The sequence below is a fragment of the Leptinotarsa decemlineata genome, unplaced genomic scaffold (assembly GCF_025532065.1).
Source record: "Leptinotarsa decemlineata unplaced genomic scaffold, Ldec_3_MD MMD2_P_RNA_scaffold_14, whole genome shotgun sequence".
Classification (NCBI taxonomy): domain Eukaryota; kingdom Metazoa; phylum Arthropoda; class Insecta; order Coleoptera; family Chrysomelidae; genus Leptinotarsa; species Leptinotarsa decemlineata.
The window spans coordinates 9,923,100-9,939,874 of NW_027412528.1; the positions used below are offsets into that span (position 1 = coordinate 9,923,100).

The 16,775-nt window shown below is 36.0% G+C and overlaps 1 protein-coding gene across 1 annotated transcript; it reads right to left on the bottom strand.

Annotated features, from left to right (window-relative positions):
* Window positions 1-4,825: 4,825 nt before the first annotated feature.
* On the bottom strand, window positions 4,826-9,514 carry LOC141482516 (uncharacterized). Its single transcript, XM_074175955.1, has one exon. It carries the CDS (start codon window positions 9,512-9,514, stop codon window positions 4,826-4,828), a length of 4,689 nt encoding a protein of 1,562 aa, XP_074032056.1.
* Window positions 9,515-16,775: the final 7,261 nt, after the last annotated feature.

Here is a 16,775-nt window from a genome sequence, read left to right on the forward strand (position 1 = left end):
GACAGATGTCAAAGAAGTTTTGAAATATGAAATTATGTCAATGTTGTTGATTGACAACTGAAATATTCGATGTAATACAAGGTACTCTCCGATATCAGTTTGTTGCCATTTCGCCACTATCCAAAGTTTTCTTCAAGATGGGTAGCCAAGTACGATCTATTTCTAAGGAGCTATTCGAGATACAATTCTCTCCAGACATGAGAATATACGCTGATTCTTTTAGCTTACGTCTCTTAGAATGAGGCTCATTGGTAATCTTTCTTGTCCTATTCCATTCCACCCGATGTTCACCGATTGTTCATAGACGTTTATTCAACTTGCGGGTATGGGGTAGTATATGTTCAAACCTTGTAACTAATTTTTAGACCAGTTCCCCAAGCTAATTGCGCTGAAATTGGGTACACATATTATTCTGTAACTTCGGTGACAATGCGAAAACATATCGATTGGGGGAAGAGTACTCAAAACCCCTTCATTCTCGAAGAAATTTTTGAAAACTCATGAAAAGAAAATTGTGAAAATCCGAAAATATTGTGAATAACATCGGAAAGACGAATAATTTTCGTCGTTTGGCCTGTATGTATCTGTTAGGGTTGGGTACGTGCTGGTTAGCTGGATGGTAAGGAATAGCAAATATATGCGTGCCACTTCTGGCTACTTGACGCACCTATTGAGACAGGTAATTTGAGAAATTCTAACGCCGAAAAGTATAAAATAATATATAAGTGAAAAAATAATTTGAAAAACAAGCTTTCATTCATAAACTAAACTAAACTGAAAACTAAAAAATAGAAGGCATTGTATGAAAAACGAACAACATTATAAAAAATGTTTTTTTTTTCTCGAAACCTTGAGTTGTGAAACGCCATTGAACCAGAAATAATAACTTTTTAATTCACTATTTTGTGAACAGAAGCTTGTTTCTAAAGACTATTTTACGTTCATTTTATTTGTGAAATCATCAATACGTTGTTTGGTGTTGCTTATTAACGCAGTTATTCAATAATCGGATAAAAACAACAAAACGCCAGCAATAGTAATGTAGATAGTAATAATAGAAAAATTCATTGAGGCCTCTCAATGATTACCATTCATTTAGTGTTCACACACTTCAGCCTCAAAATAAGACATAATATATAATATTGAATTAAACAATACGAGTCTGAAATACATAGATACGTCGCAGAGGGCAGCACTGTGCAACCACATGACAGGACCCCACAGAGTGTTTTACATTCAGTTGATCACACTCGACTTCTAACACTGACTGTAACTATGTTTATGGGACCTACCCCCCAAAGTAGGTACCATTCGAATCAGCGGACCTCGTAGAATACGTTAAAAATGGTTTAGAACTGTGAGGTTTTGAAAATGACCCCATAATTCTGGATCACCCCACAAGGATATTTATAGTCGATAGGATGACCCCTTAATGATTGGGTGCCCTACGCACACACACACACACACACACACACACACACACACACACACACACACACACACACACACACACACACACACACACACACACACACACACACACACACACACACACACACACACACACACACACACACACACACACACACACACACACACACACACACACACACACACCCACAATGTTCTCTGAAGTCGTAATCACCAACCAGCCGAGCAAACTTTATCGTAATATTCAACCATATCTACCAACCAGCCGCATTCACTTTCAATTTCCCTCGCTACCGACGAGATTATAGTCGAAGACTACCACACAGACGTCCCGCGTTCGATACCCCAACGGAGAATTTTTTATGGCGTAATATGTTACCTACAATATCTAGTGCCAGACTAGAGACTTACTTCAACGAGACATCGTTGAAGTAAGGCTTCTTCTACTTACAGGGCTTAGTAATAGGATACTTACGCTCTGAAACCAATCTTCAGTATCACAAAAAACGTTCATAATAATCACCGAAGCCATTAGGTCTTTGTAAAAATCACGTGCAATATGATCTGAAAAACGTTCATTAATGTCTTTACTGAAATTTTTCATGAGGTGTGAGCAACACAAATGTATAGTAATTCGATCATTCGGGAGTTCCTGGAGTACATCGGTTGATGAAATATATGTAATTCTCAAATATTCTAATAAATCTATTCGGTTACAGGCTTTGCAGATGGCATGTATGTTGGCAAAACTGAAATCAGTTACCACAGATCCGAAAATGGGCCACTTATTTTGTTCTTCGCAAAAAACTCGAAAATCATAAAAATCATTGAAAATTGTCTTTGAAAAGTGCGAACCCGAAATCATTTCAAATACGGAAATATACGCCCAGTTGAAAGGTAGTACAGCGCAATACAAAAAAACTGTTTTCGTCTTTACAGTTGGTTTTCTCACGATACCGCCAATAGCATCAAAATAAATTATGGGTAGATTATTTAATCCGCTTTTATCAAGGTCTTCGAATTGTTCTTGACTATACATTTTCACGTTGAATGGTACAGATACTTGCTTTATCCCTGTGTTCCTCTTGCATTTTCACTAAGTCGACTATATCATTCACATATCGATCCCAATGAGATTCCGCTTCCGATTTAATTTTTCTTATCGTACAATCTGACTTTATGTCTTGTAGATTACCTAATAGTAAGATTCGTTTTTTAGCCGATAAAATGGATTTCCTTTTATATTCTGACGGGTTTTTATGCAAAACTTTTCTTTTAAACATAGTACGTTCGATACCTTTGACATGCATTGTGATTTTATCCGGATGGCAAAAATTATTTAAACTAGTATATACTTCAACTTTTTTATCCCGAATTAAAATTACAAATTTCTTGCATTTATAGTTATTGTTTTTGCAAAGAGCAAATATTTTAATTGATCCATCTTTAAGATATTTCGAATATTTTATTACGATGACACATACATTATTGACAAATTTCTTTATACGGTTCCGAAAATATGAAGGATAATATTCACTAATTAAATGCTTTTCTTTTATTATATAAGCAAAGTATGAATCTTCAATCGAGAAAGATCCCTCTAAAATTGTACAATCTTTATACGAACTAGGAGGTAAATCGTCAATGTTTTTAGAATTAATTGCTAGAAGATTACTTGTGTTTGAATCGGACAAGTTGAAACTTTTAGGAATATTGAAACTTTCAGGTGTTATATCTACTTTTGCAATCTGATTACTACTGTTCTCGTATTAATAGCAAAATAATGAATCGATATCGATTTGATTGATTTCTTCATTTGAATAGCTCGATAGTTTCTTTATTGAACTAAATGGGACTTCTGCTTTCTCACAAGGCCGAAAGTTATCAGTATTTATGGTAGTTGAACAGGAAACATTTTCATTTGAAAATTTTGAACGCAAATTATTATTTTTTTGTCAAATTCAGTATCCTCAAATATTTCTTGATTAATATGACCAACATTTCTGTTATCACTGTAATATTTCGTCAAGTAATAATAAATTCTTTTTATATGATTAATATTTTTAGAATTTAGACCGAGAGCCTGACAGACATTTGTTATTACACGCCCCTTCGATATATGCAATCTAATTTCATCTGGATTCATATCTAAATTTTGTAATGTTTCAATTATTTTTATTTTCCTTTCACTAGTATATTCTTCTCCACGTGCGAGTTTTATTATTATTGATTCAAGTTGAGATTTATTTTCATGAATGTGTCTGTATACCTGACTAGGATATTTTAATGTGGCAATTCTTATGTTTTTACAAATGTATTTAAAAATGACATGATTTGGTTCGAAGCCGATAAGGCCGTTGACCGTACAACAGGGATCAAAGAGCAAAATCGTTTTCGCAATTTTCTCCAATAACTTATAATTCTTATTTGAAGCAACCATGGTTGCAGTTTCAAGAATCTATAGACGAAAAAGTTTTCAAATATATGTTTCAGAAACACAAACTGAAATGACATATGCTCATATCAAGAGCAAAATGAAACTGAACTCTAGACTCTAGTCTAAGGATTATAGGAAAAAATATAATTTATTCCATTTCTCCCACTTACACTGCTAATCATGCCATGTACTCCAATGTTGTCACTGTTTCATCACAGAAAAAATCTACTTTACTGATTTAATGAATCCTTCTGAAGAGGGTGTCAAATTTCGCAGAAATTCCTGGAAATGTGTGTATCGAGCTGACAACACAGCATATTCACAATTTTAAGATTCATTCCCAATATTGCTTCATTCCCAATATTGATCAGGACCTCACTAGCTCGATTGCCTGATGAGAATTTGCAGGTGTCACTTATTAACTTTGCAATCTCCTTCAATTCAATAGGTGCTGAGTAGAAATGATTATTAATTATTGTTGTATTTCCAGTGCAATAAGTATTACTTTTGTGCTTCCTATTGTTCTGAAAAAAAATGTGTACTCATCACCCAACATTTTATTTTCTATTCAGGTCGTGAATTTCGAAAAATTATTTCTTGAAATCTAACCCTACCAAAACACTCTCGTAAACTTGATATGTATGCCAACAAACAAATTCTCAAATGTAAGGTTCAGACCTTCTGTTGTGTGTAGTGTGAAGAACTTTGAGAATTTCACGTAAATATATTTAATGAATAATAATATCGACAATATATTTGAATAATATGCGAGAGATAAATCAAAATGATGTGTACGTCTCTTCGACTTGTAGTGGACTGTTCCGGGCCGATGTGAAACTCGTTCCTCGCCTCTCCCCGCTACGGCTCAGTTGTAACTGTCTGCAGTGGAATGTGGACAGGGTCGTAATCGGCACAACATGGCCCCCGCCTTGAAACACTCCAGGGTTTCAAAATGGGTTAGAGTTGATGCGGCAGAATGCAGATTTTAACTACGGGACGTTTTAGTTCTCCGGTGGTGGTTTTGATGGTTACAGAACGTATGACACCATCGATACCTTTGTGGATTTGTAAAATTCTGCCCATCTTCCATTTCAGTGGTGGTAGACCATCCTCCTTAACGAGTACCATAAGACCAATTTTGATCAGCTGAGGATGTTGCATTTTCCACTTCACTCGTGTTTGAAGATTGGAAACATATTCCTTTGTCCATCTAGACCAAAAGTGTTGGACGATTTGCTGGGTCCTTTGGAATCTTGAGAGACGATTCTCCTTGAGGTTCAATAAGCTCGGTTCTGGTAGCGCTGTCAGGCTTTCACCAATTAGAAAATGTGCCGGGGTGAGAGGAGTTAGGTCATTGGGGTCAGTTGAAATAGGATAAAGCGGTCGGGAATTAAGACACGCTTCTATTTGACATAATACGGTGTAAAATTCTTCAAAATTTAAGGATGCATTGCCCATTACTCGTTTTAAGTGATACTTGGTAGACTTCACGCCTGCCTCCCAAATACCACCAAAATGTGGTGCATTAGGGGTAATAAAATGCCATTGAATACCTTCAGTTGTGAGATGTTCCGTAATATTTTTCTTGTAGGAATCAAAGAAAAGTTTTATTTCATTATTGGCGCCTACAAAGGTGGTACCGTTGTCCGAATAGATTTCTGAGCATTTACCTCGCCTGGACATAAAACGCCGTAGACATGCCAAAAAACATTCTGATGTTAGATCGCTCACGACTTCTAAATGTAAAGCCTTCGTTGAAAAGCAGACAAATAATGCAATATATGCCTTGAAAGTTTTGAAATTTCTTCCCTTTCTATCACGTAGTTGAAACGGTCCCGCATAATCCACTCCCGATATAGAAAATGGGCGTGACGGAGTCATTCGCGACGGCGGAAGATTAGCCATTATGTACTCTTGTGTTTTAGCCTTACACCGGAAGCATCGCACGCATTCGTGTACAACCCTTTTTACTAAGTTGCGGCCTGATAGTGGCCAAAATCTTTCTCTTATTGATGCCAAAAGGGCTTGAGGACCTGTGTGAAGAAGCCTAATGTGTTCCTGACGCACAATTGTTAGGGTAAAATGACAATTTGAAGGTAGGACTGCTGGATGTTTCTTTAAATAGTTATAGTTAGACTGTTGTAATCGTCCACCCACACGAATAATCTTATTCGTGGTATCGTAAAAAGGATTTAGGCTCAAAATTTTACTCTTTTTGTGAAGTAATTTAGATTGTGATAGTTTTCGAAAATCATCAGGAAAGTAAACCCTCTGTATAATATGAATAAGAAAGTATAACGATTCATCAAGCTCAACTGTTTTTAAGGTACCTTGACGTTTAGGATCATTTCTGTGTTTAATATTGTTCAAAAACCTCAAAAAATAGGCAAAGATACGTTGCAACTTCATTATAGAAGAGCGTGATTCAATGAAGTTTAAAATATAGTCGAGAAAGCCATCGTTTGTGTTAACGAAAGATACAGTCTTATTACGCACTTCAGGAAGTTCGAAAGATTGAATAGAATTTTCAAGTTCCTTTGATGGCCAATTGAGTTCACACTGAACAAGCCATGAAGGACCGTGAAACCAGAGTTCAGACTTTGTCAGATCGATTGGCGATACTCCACGCGATAGTAAATCAGCTGGATTATCCTGCGATTTGACGTGTTTCCATGACTTAGAATTCGAAATATTCTGTATTTTTGCAACCCGATTGGCTACGAACGTTTTTAGAATATGTGGAGACGTGTTTATCCATGAGATGCATATCGTGCAGTCACACCAATAAATAATTTTTTCAATGTTCCAACTAGATGAACGTGCCTTGTCTACAAGCTCGGCTAGAAGCAGTGCTCCAGACAATTCCAATCTAGGTATTGTTAACACCTTTAGAGGTGCAACGCGAGTTTTTGCACAATATAGATTGGAAGTACAGTTGCCGAGTGTATCGGAACATCTTATATAGATACAAGCGCCGTAAGCGGTTTGTGAAGCATCGCAATACCCGTGGAATTGTACAGATACAGGGTTGGGACATGATGCTTGTCGCGGTATTTTTATCGAGTTTAGGCACTGCAATTGAGATTGATAATTCGACCATTCAGTATGTAGGTTGCTGGGAAGTGACTCATCCCATGACAACTTGAGTTTCCAGAGTTCTTGTAGAATAATTTTTGCCCTAATTGTAACAGGTGAAAGAATCCCAAGAGGGTCAAAAATCTGAGCGGTTAGTGATAATATCTGACGTTTTGAAATTTTAGAACCATGTTGAGAAGTATTGATACAGTATTGGAGACAGTCATCTATCGGATTCCATAGTAATCCGAGTGTTTTATTTTGATCCCTGTCACCTATGTGTAAGAGATCAGGATTACAATCAAGAAGCAAATGTTTATTATTTGATATCCATTTTCTCAATGGAAAACCGTAGGAGAGTAGAAGTTTAGAAATATTTTCTTTAATATAATTGATCTCCTCTACAGTGTCACCACCAGTGAGAAGATCATCGACGTAAAAGTCGTGTAAAATAATGTCAGCAATTTTTGGAAACTCATGCTTGTTAAGATGTGCAACTTCTTGCAGTGATCTGATAGCCAGAAACGCTGAAGATGCCAAACCATACGTGATTGTGTTCAATTCGTAAACCTGAATTTCACTTTCAGGATGGAAACGCCATAATATCTTTTGGAAATCGCGTTGTGATTCATGGACAAACACTTGACGGTACATTTTTGTTATGTCTGCACTCAGAACATAATTGTGTTGTCGAAATCTCAATAGAATATGAAATAAATTATCTTGAATGGTGGGTCCTACCATCATGATATCGTTAATTGATATACCAGTCGTGGTTTTAGCGGATCCATCAAAGACTACTCTCAATTTTGTAGTTGTCGAATCTTTCAATACGCAATGATGCGGAAGAAAGAAACCTGAATCGTCACTTTGATGTTCAGCTAAAGACATGTGACCGAGTTGAATATATTCTTCAATGAACTGGTGATATTGTACCTTTATGTTGGGATTTCTTTCAAGTTTTTTCTCAAGATTGCGAAACCTGTTTTCGGCTATTGTTTTAGACTGACCGAGAACAAATTCATTTTGTTTAAATGGAATTGTTACTACAAAGCGACCGTCTATGGTTCTCTGTATGGTTTCCTTGAAGTGTTTCTCACAATAGTTTTCTTCATCGGATAGGAATGAAATTTTTGGAAATTCCTCTAACTCCCAAAATTTTGCAACTTGAGATTCTAAATTATGTGTTGAAATACAGCTGTGGTAAGTTTTGAAACTTTCACTTGCAGTACGTAAAGGACCTGATACTAACCATCCCAATTTAGTTTTTTGTAGTGTTGGAAGACCATCGCCAAGTTTTATTTGACCAATACTCAAAAGATCCCAAAATGTGTCTGCCCCTATCAATATGTCTATGGGAGCAGGTTTATCGAAATGTGGATCAGCCAAATTCAGTTTACCCGGAATATTCATTTTTGTTGAATGTAAAGATGAGGAAGGCAAGTAGCTCGTTATTTGAGGCAGAACTATACAAGAAATTGTTTTTTCAAAATTATTAATATTAGATCTGAACCTGAGTGAAACAGAAAATTGTACCTTATTACTCATTTGGTTTATACCAGTGACTGACATATTGATTGAATGCCTTTTCAAACGTAAGATATTGGACATTTTTTCTGAAATAAAATTCACCTGGCTCCCACTATCAAGCAGAACTCTACAATAATGTGTGTTATTAAATTCATCAAAAACTTTAATTATTGCAGTAGAGAGTAATACCTGAGGAGGAGTAGATAAACTAGTAGTTAATGTATGTTGTAAGTTAAATTCATCGGCATCTACATTAGACGCGCCCGAATTATTTAAAGTTATGTCATTAACAGGTTTACCACTCTCCCCTACCCGGTTGTTTTCGAAATGTAACATACTATGGTGTATTTTTCCGCACCTTCTACAACCCGCTGACTTACACTCCTTTGTGCGGTGATTAGAGCCCAAACAATTTATACACAGTCTCAGACGTTTTGCTGTACTCAGTCTTTCGACTGCCGTCAATTTAATAAATTCCGAACATAAATACAGCGTGTGATTATTTTTGCATAAAGGGCAAACTATTTTATTTGAGCTTGTAGCGAAAGATTTTGTTTGTCTTTGCGATTGTTTCATAATACGCTTAGATCCTTCCCCGCGTTCAGAATCTAGAGATAATAGAATTCGACATCGTTCTTTCAAAAACTCTAACAGGTCTTTACGAGTTGGTATATTTTTCGAATCAGTTCGAGATTCCCATTCACGTTTTGTCGTTTTATCAAATTTTGTTGTTGCCAGATGTACAATTAAGTCATCCCATTGGTCTATAGGACGTTTCAACACTTCCAAGGCATTCAGATTTTTTTCAATACCATCAAGTAATGAATTCAATCCATAATATGACTCTTCTTTAAGTGAAGGTATTTCAAAAAGAGCTTTTACATGGTTTTTGATCAATGCTTGTTCATCTTCAAATCTATCTTTCAGTAAATTCCATGCAACTTCATAGTTGTCGTTGCATATTTGTAACGACGCAATTTTTTCCGCGGCATTTCCTTCTAAAGAAAGACGCAAATAGTGAAATTTTTTAACGTTAGACATAGTTTGATTGTCATGAATGATTGACTTGAAACTATCCCGAAAAAACAACCATTGATCAAGTGAGCCATCAAAAGTAGGTAATTTGAGTTGTGGTAAACGAAAGTTTGAATTATTATCGTTGGCTAAGTTACTATTAGTACCAGAATTCTGTGATATGCTATCGTTAGCGATCTCTTTTGAAGTTATAAATTTTTTAACAGCAGAGGTAATTGCATAAAAATCGTTTTCGAACTTTCCCCTTTCAATAAAATGGATAGTGAGATGATTAGTTTCGAAATCCGCGTCATCAGCTTCAATTGGAAGTTGAGCGAGGTTAAATTCCTCCAAAAGTTCCTCGGCTTAACAAAGCCGAAGTACGAAAAAGAAAGGAAATGATTTGGTAGTGACCCAAAATGTATGAATTCACCAAAATGGGTGAAAAAATAAATGAAATATCAATAACACTGGTCTGCAACAAAATCCTCCTTTAGATAAAAAATAGACTTCTATGAAGAGTTGAACATGCTGAATCCAAATCTGTTTTCCATTTTTGATGACACGTATACTTTTTTTTTTAGGATTTTTATTATTTCTTATAATTCCTGTTTTTCTCTCATATTTTTTGTACTAACACTGCTTATAACTCTGCTTCAATCAGCTTATATATATATATATATATATATATATATATATATATATATATATATATATATATATATATATATATATATATATTCAAATTTTATTCACATTTTGAAATTAATTTAATTTTGTTGTAGTTACAAAATGCCAAGATTCACCTAATGTATTTTGCTACGTATATGGTGAATTTGTTGTAAAATCACAACAGAATAAAATATCAAGCCTAATTAAAACTGCGTACGAAGGTTTTTTTTGGGTTTTCAGTTGACAAAAGGGATAAAAATTGGCTTCCAAAAATATGCTGCAACACTTGTTCAAGAACCCTTCGAGGTTGGTGTGAAGGAAGTCATAAGTCCATGCCATTTAAAACACCTATGATTTGGAGTGAACCCCAGAATCATGATAATGATTGTTATTTTTGTATGACGGAGATGAAGGGCTACGAAAAAAAATAGGAACAAAATTAAATATCCGATCATAACGTCTGCACGAAGGCCAGTTCCTAGAGGCAATGAAACACCTCTCATGTATATTAATCGCAACGAAATTGTTGATGATGAAATTGCTTCTTCTCAACTTACGAGTGATCTATCAGTAGCTTCTCTACAATGAAATCTTCGTCTTTATCTACAAGGTCATCAGAACTTCATCTCATTACGCAATCTGATTTAAATGATCTCGTCTGGAATTTGGGACTCCTAAAATTAGGAGTCCCAACTTCTTGGATCGAGATTAAAGCAATGGAATTTATTGGATAAAAATACGAGAATATCATATTTCGTAACAGACAAGAGGACTTTATGATATATTTCACCAAAGAGGAAGACTTGGTATAGTGTAATAATGCTGAAGAACTTCTACAAGAACTAGGATTCCCTGAAGGGCCTGAGGAATGGCGACTATTCATTGATTCTTCTAAAATCAGTCTTAAAGCTGTCTTACTTCACAATGGCAATAAATATCCTTCAGTGCCCCTTGCACATGCAACAAATATGAAGGAAAATTATGGAAATATGAAGTTATTATTGCAAAAAATTATATATTCACAGTACATGTGGAACATATGTGCTGATTTAAAAGTAGTGGCAATGTTAACTGTACTGCAAGGAGGCTATACCAAATTTTGTTGTTTTTTATGCGAGTGGGACAGTCGCGCTAGAGATAAACAGTACGTTGTTAAAAATTGGCCACAAAGGGCTAGTTTAAAGCCCGGAGTCAAGAATGTAAATGAAGAGCCTTTAGTTCGTAGTGAGAAAATTTTTCTTCCACCGTTGCATATAAAGCTGGGACTTATGATAATCTTCGTGAAAGCAATGGATAAAGACGGTGAAGGCTTCCGGTATCTGAATTCAAAATTCCCCCGAATCAGTGGCGCAAAATTGAAAGAGGGCATCTTTGTAGGTCCTCAAATAAGAGAGCTCATGAAGGACGAACATTTCAAAATTAAATTGAATGATGCTGAAAAAAGAGTTTGGACCGCTTTTGTAGAAGTATGCCATAATTTTCTGGGGAACAAAAAAGATGAAAATTACAAAAATATTGTTCAAGAGCTTCTTGCGTCTTACAAAGCGTTAAAATGCAACATGTCCCTTAAAATTCATTTTTTGGACTCTCATCTAGATTTCTTCCCCGCAAATCTTGGTGCAGTAAATGAGCATGGAGAAAGATTTCATCAAGACATATTACACATAGAGAGACGTTATAATGGTAAATGGTCAGAAGCAATGCTTGCTGATTTTTGCTGGTTAATTCGCCGTGAAACACCGATGGAAAATATGAAAAGAAAAAAACTACGAAGTAAAATACTACATTCTACTGCGTATTAGAATAAGATAGATTTTTTTTTTAATATTTGATACCAATTATATGTAATATTCTAACAATTATTAAAGTTAAGATTTCAATTACAAATAAAAAAGGAGTTTTCTTTTTAAATTCCATTACAAAAAAACTGTACGTGATACATAATTTCCAAAACTATATTCCTTTTTAGCAGTATCAAATCTATAATAAACCATCACAATAATAAGAAGGAGGGCAAAAAAAAATTTTTTTGCAGACCAGTGTAATGTGCATGAAATAAGAAATAATCATAAATGAAAGCAAAAAATAACACGTAACAACAACGAAAGTTACTTCTTGAAATCTTCGGATGATAACTTTTATCTCCCGAAGATTGTTCATAATGTGTGATACTACATATTTCAATCGTTTATATCAATCAATACCTGAATTTATTTTTCTCTACTTAGTCTAGACCGATTCCATTAATAGATAAACAAAATATTGCGATACCATAGCAACGAAGAATAACTTATCACATCCTAGGAAAGCTGAACTATAAGATGTATGAATGCTGGAACGTTTTTCAATACTTATAAGAAGTATAAAATTTTATGTGAAAAGGTCAAACCCAGAATATAGGAACTTAAAAAAAAAGATGTCGATTGAAATTGTTAAAATAAAAAAGAAGGATCGAATCAACACCTGTACTTGAAGAAGTCTCTAGTTAAGTAGTCCTTGGACTAAAATAAATACATTGCATATTTCCTATGAGGGAAATGAATAACTTTCAACACTTCCTATATCCACCAGGTATGGTTTCATTCCGATGTCGTGTCTTTTCACAACTGAAGAGAAGTTGAAGAATGCTTCTCGAAGGGCCAGCCCGATGCTTATCAGTATTCCCCTCACTTCGTTTTCGACTTCGTCTTCCCCTCACTACTTCCAAAACACGCTCATCCCTCATGATTCCGAATTGCAACAATTTGTCTGGTATTTCACAAGATGTAAGTTATATACGTTGAAAAAAACTTGAAGTGAAATAATAAAACACAATAAATTTGACAAAATTTTTCATTTGTAGGACATGATCTAGAGGATATGTACCGAACAAATATTACGATGAGGAATGGCATCTTTGGTGGCATCTACATCACCACAAGAAATCCTTTTTCAACAATTTAAAATGTCGTAAGGGGAATCTTTTCTCGGCACCAAACCATTTTGCCCTTGCACATTGCGTATCTAGGGACTTCAGAATGTCACAGGGCATAGCAGTACATTTCAAGTAAGTGTTTTGTATTTTGGTTATTCAGAGGAAAATATAATTCCATTTTAGGCGTAGATTTGGACGAATAGGCCAACTTTTCCGACAAAATCAGAAGTCAGGGGGGTTAGCCAATCTGTTCGTGGGAGGTAGGTGGATATTTTATTTAGTGACCAAGGACCACTATTATCAAAAGCCTAACAACAGGGTCATTTTCAACAGTCTCCGCAGATTACGAGATTTCGTCGATGAGAACGAAGTAAATAATTTGGCAATTCCAGAAATAGTGTGCGGTCGGGATCACAAAAACTGGAAGCTCATCAAACCTATGATAAGTTTTCTATTTCGACATAGCAGTTGCCAATTGTACATCTATGAGTGAATTTCATCAGTGGTTATGATAGGGCTCATGGCGAACCTTCCACAAAAAAAGGTAACGCACCCGAATTAGAAAGGTTGATGCAGTCAAGCTGCTGCATTAAAAAGTACTAATCTATATATATATATATATATATATATATATATATATATATATATATATATATATATATATATATATACCGGGTGTCCCAGAGCTTTTAGGCCAACAGATATCTCAGTCACCTGCAGAAAAAAATTGAAAAAAAATATGTGTATAATAGAAGACCACCAGCACTTTCATGTAGCAGAGCAAAATCCACCCCCTCGCGAGCAACCCCTGCGAAACCACCCCTAACTTTTGTTTTTCAAATGGCAACCCCATGTTGTTTGTCGTTCAACTGACAGCTCTTGTTATTTCTCAACCAACGATATATCATAATTGTTCGAGAAAATTGAATACGTTAGTGGGTACTATTAACTGGACTGATCGAATTGTTCTGCATTGTAGACACCAGAAAAAGTGGACGCTACGCAGAAAAAGAGGCGATAAAATGTTAGAACTTTTTGTGCTTCCTTTCATTCCTCTGATATCTGGATGACACATTGCCATCAGTCGTGATATTGTTGTTGTATATCAAAATGCCTTTTACCTTCACTCTCAACGAATACGTTGATATGCTTTTAATTTATGGTCAATGCCGAAAGAATAAACGTGCTGCGGAGAGGCTGTATGGGCAGCGCTTTCCTGATCTTCGACAACCAGGTCGTAATACGTTTTCGTATGTAGAAAATACCATGCGAACGGGATCATTTCCAGGAAAAACAGATCAAGTACATCCTACTCCCGTGCGAACTGAGGAAAATTGCATAAATGTGTTGGCCTACGCCGAAGCACATCCTCATATTTCGGTTCGTGCATTGGCGGTAGAGATTGGGATCAGTAAGTCATCTGTGCAAAGAATTTTCAAACAGTACAAGTATCATCCCTTCAAAATTCATTTTCACCAAGGACTCAGACCTACCGATTTCGAAAGACGAACGGCATTCATTGCTCACATTCAAGTTTTAGTCCATGACAATCCAAACATCCTCAATCAAATCTTGTGGAGTGACGAATCTCGCTTCTATAATAATGGTACTGTTAATCGACATAATATGCACTATTGGTCACAGGACAACCCTCACTGGATTAGAGAAACCAATTTCCAAACAATGTGGGGTGTGAACGTGTGGTGTGGTTTACATAATGGACGACTCATCGGGCCCCATTTTTTCCAAGACACTTTGACGGGCCACCGATATTTACATTTCTTGGAAAATTGTTTACCTGCCCTCCTGGAAGATATTCCACTTGAAGAACGACAACAAATGTGGTGGCAACAAGATGGTGCTCCTGCACATAACCATAATGTAGTTACTACATTCCTCAATGATACTTTTCGAGACCGTTGGATTGGAAATAGTGGACCTGTGCGATGGCCTGCACGTTCTCCAGATCTCACGCCACTGGACTTTTTCCTGTGGGGATATCTGAAACGAGTTGCCTTCGAAACACAACCAATGAATATTGACGATTTAACCCAAAAAATTTTAGAGGCTTGTCATACCGTTACTCCGGAAATGATTAGGGCTTCCTGTACTCGCGCGCTGATTCGGCGACTTGAAGCATGTGTGGCAAGTGCTGGCCAACATTTTGAACATTTTCCGTAGTATCATGTATCAAAATACAGATGACCTTAAACATTAATATTTCATTTGTGTTTTTATTTTCTATGATTCTGCATGTCATTCTACCTACCATGATACATCATTGACCGAGAAATGAAAAAGACTGTGAGTTGAACCAAAACAAACATGAGAGTGCCATTTGAAAAACAAAAGTTAGGGGTGGTTTCTTGGGGGTTGTTTACCAGGGGGTGGATTTTGCTATGCTGCATGAAAGTGCTTGTGTTCTCCTATGATACATATTTTTGTTTTAATTTTTGTTCTGCAGGTAACTGAGATATCTGCTGGCCTAAAAGCTCTGGGACATCCGGTATATATATATATATATATATATATGTATATACATTTATATGTAGGTTTTCTCTCGAAGCGAGGTGTCAGTTTCATTCAATATGAGAATGGAAGAAAAACGATATTCCGTGCGTTGTTTGTAAACAAAAATTAGTGATATAGTGACATTCAGAGAATATATATGTAAAGTACAGGAATTTGAGAGACGTGTCCAACAATTAAGTAAAGATATTCAATTATATGAGAAAAAGAAAAATGTTCTGAAGCAGTTGTATGATTCAGACATTTCATCGAAATTCATCTCAAATGAGAAGAATTCAGCCTCAGAGTGTAGAATATGTCGTCACCGATGCTGAAAAACAATAATATATATTGTTTCGTATGTAAACGTACCGAATGTGGGTGAAATTCCAAGGAAATGCGCGTGACGGCTAGTGATTGAAGATGTAAACAATGGAGATTGATTCGTTCGACATCAGTTAATGAGGGTCAAGTTAGCAGTATTTGCGCAGGCGCAATTCCAAAGAATACATCATTCAAATATGAATTGAAGTTGATATTTCGTCAGTTAGATACAAAAAACTGCTGAATATGTACCAGAACACACAACAAGGCTAGAAAAAAAGAAGTCATAAATTCAATTTGACATTTATAGATTTATCATAGTATATACGATATCAGCATGTATTTTGATTAGAGTTGTATAACAATTAGAAAATTTATTAAAAAAAATGATATTTTGGTTGAGTGGTCCCAACATCGAATGGTCATACACAGAGAAAAACATTGGTTTAGGAGAAAATTCAAAGAAGCCGCATACATGTTGTCCAACAACGTATTCAGCCAAGCTAGCGTAGAGATACGCAACATCAATCCCATTATTTTTCCCGAATGCACCCAGGGTTCTTGTGTGAGAGCAATATCAAACCCCGCCATCACTTTGGTAAGGACAGACAAGCCCCCCTTACTGTGTTGTAGGTTTGTTTGTATTACTCCCAACATTGCTGTTAAGACCCTTCAGGGCCTTGAAGATGACCATGCCCAGCCCATACCTTTCAAACATGTTCCCCTGCAAGGCCCTGAAGGAACTTTCATTCGTGGAGACGGTCAGGATTTGTCCTTTCTCTTCCACTTTTTCTGCTCAGGAGGTTACAGTTTTCCACTCCCAGGGTAGGATTCTGCTTACTGAGGCGTGTTCCAACTGTAGCCTCCTCG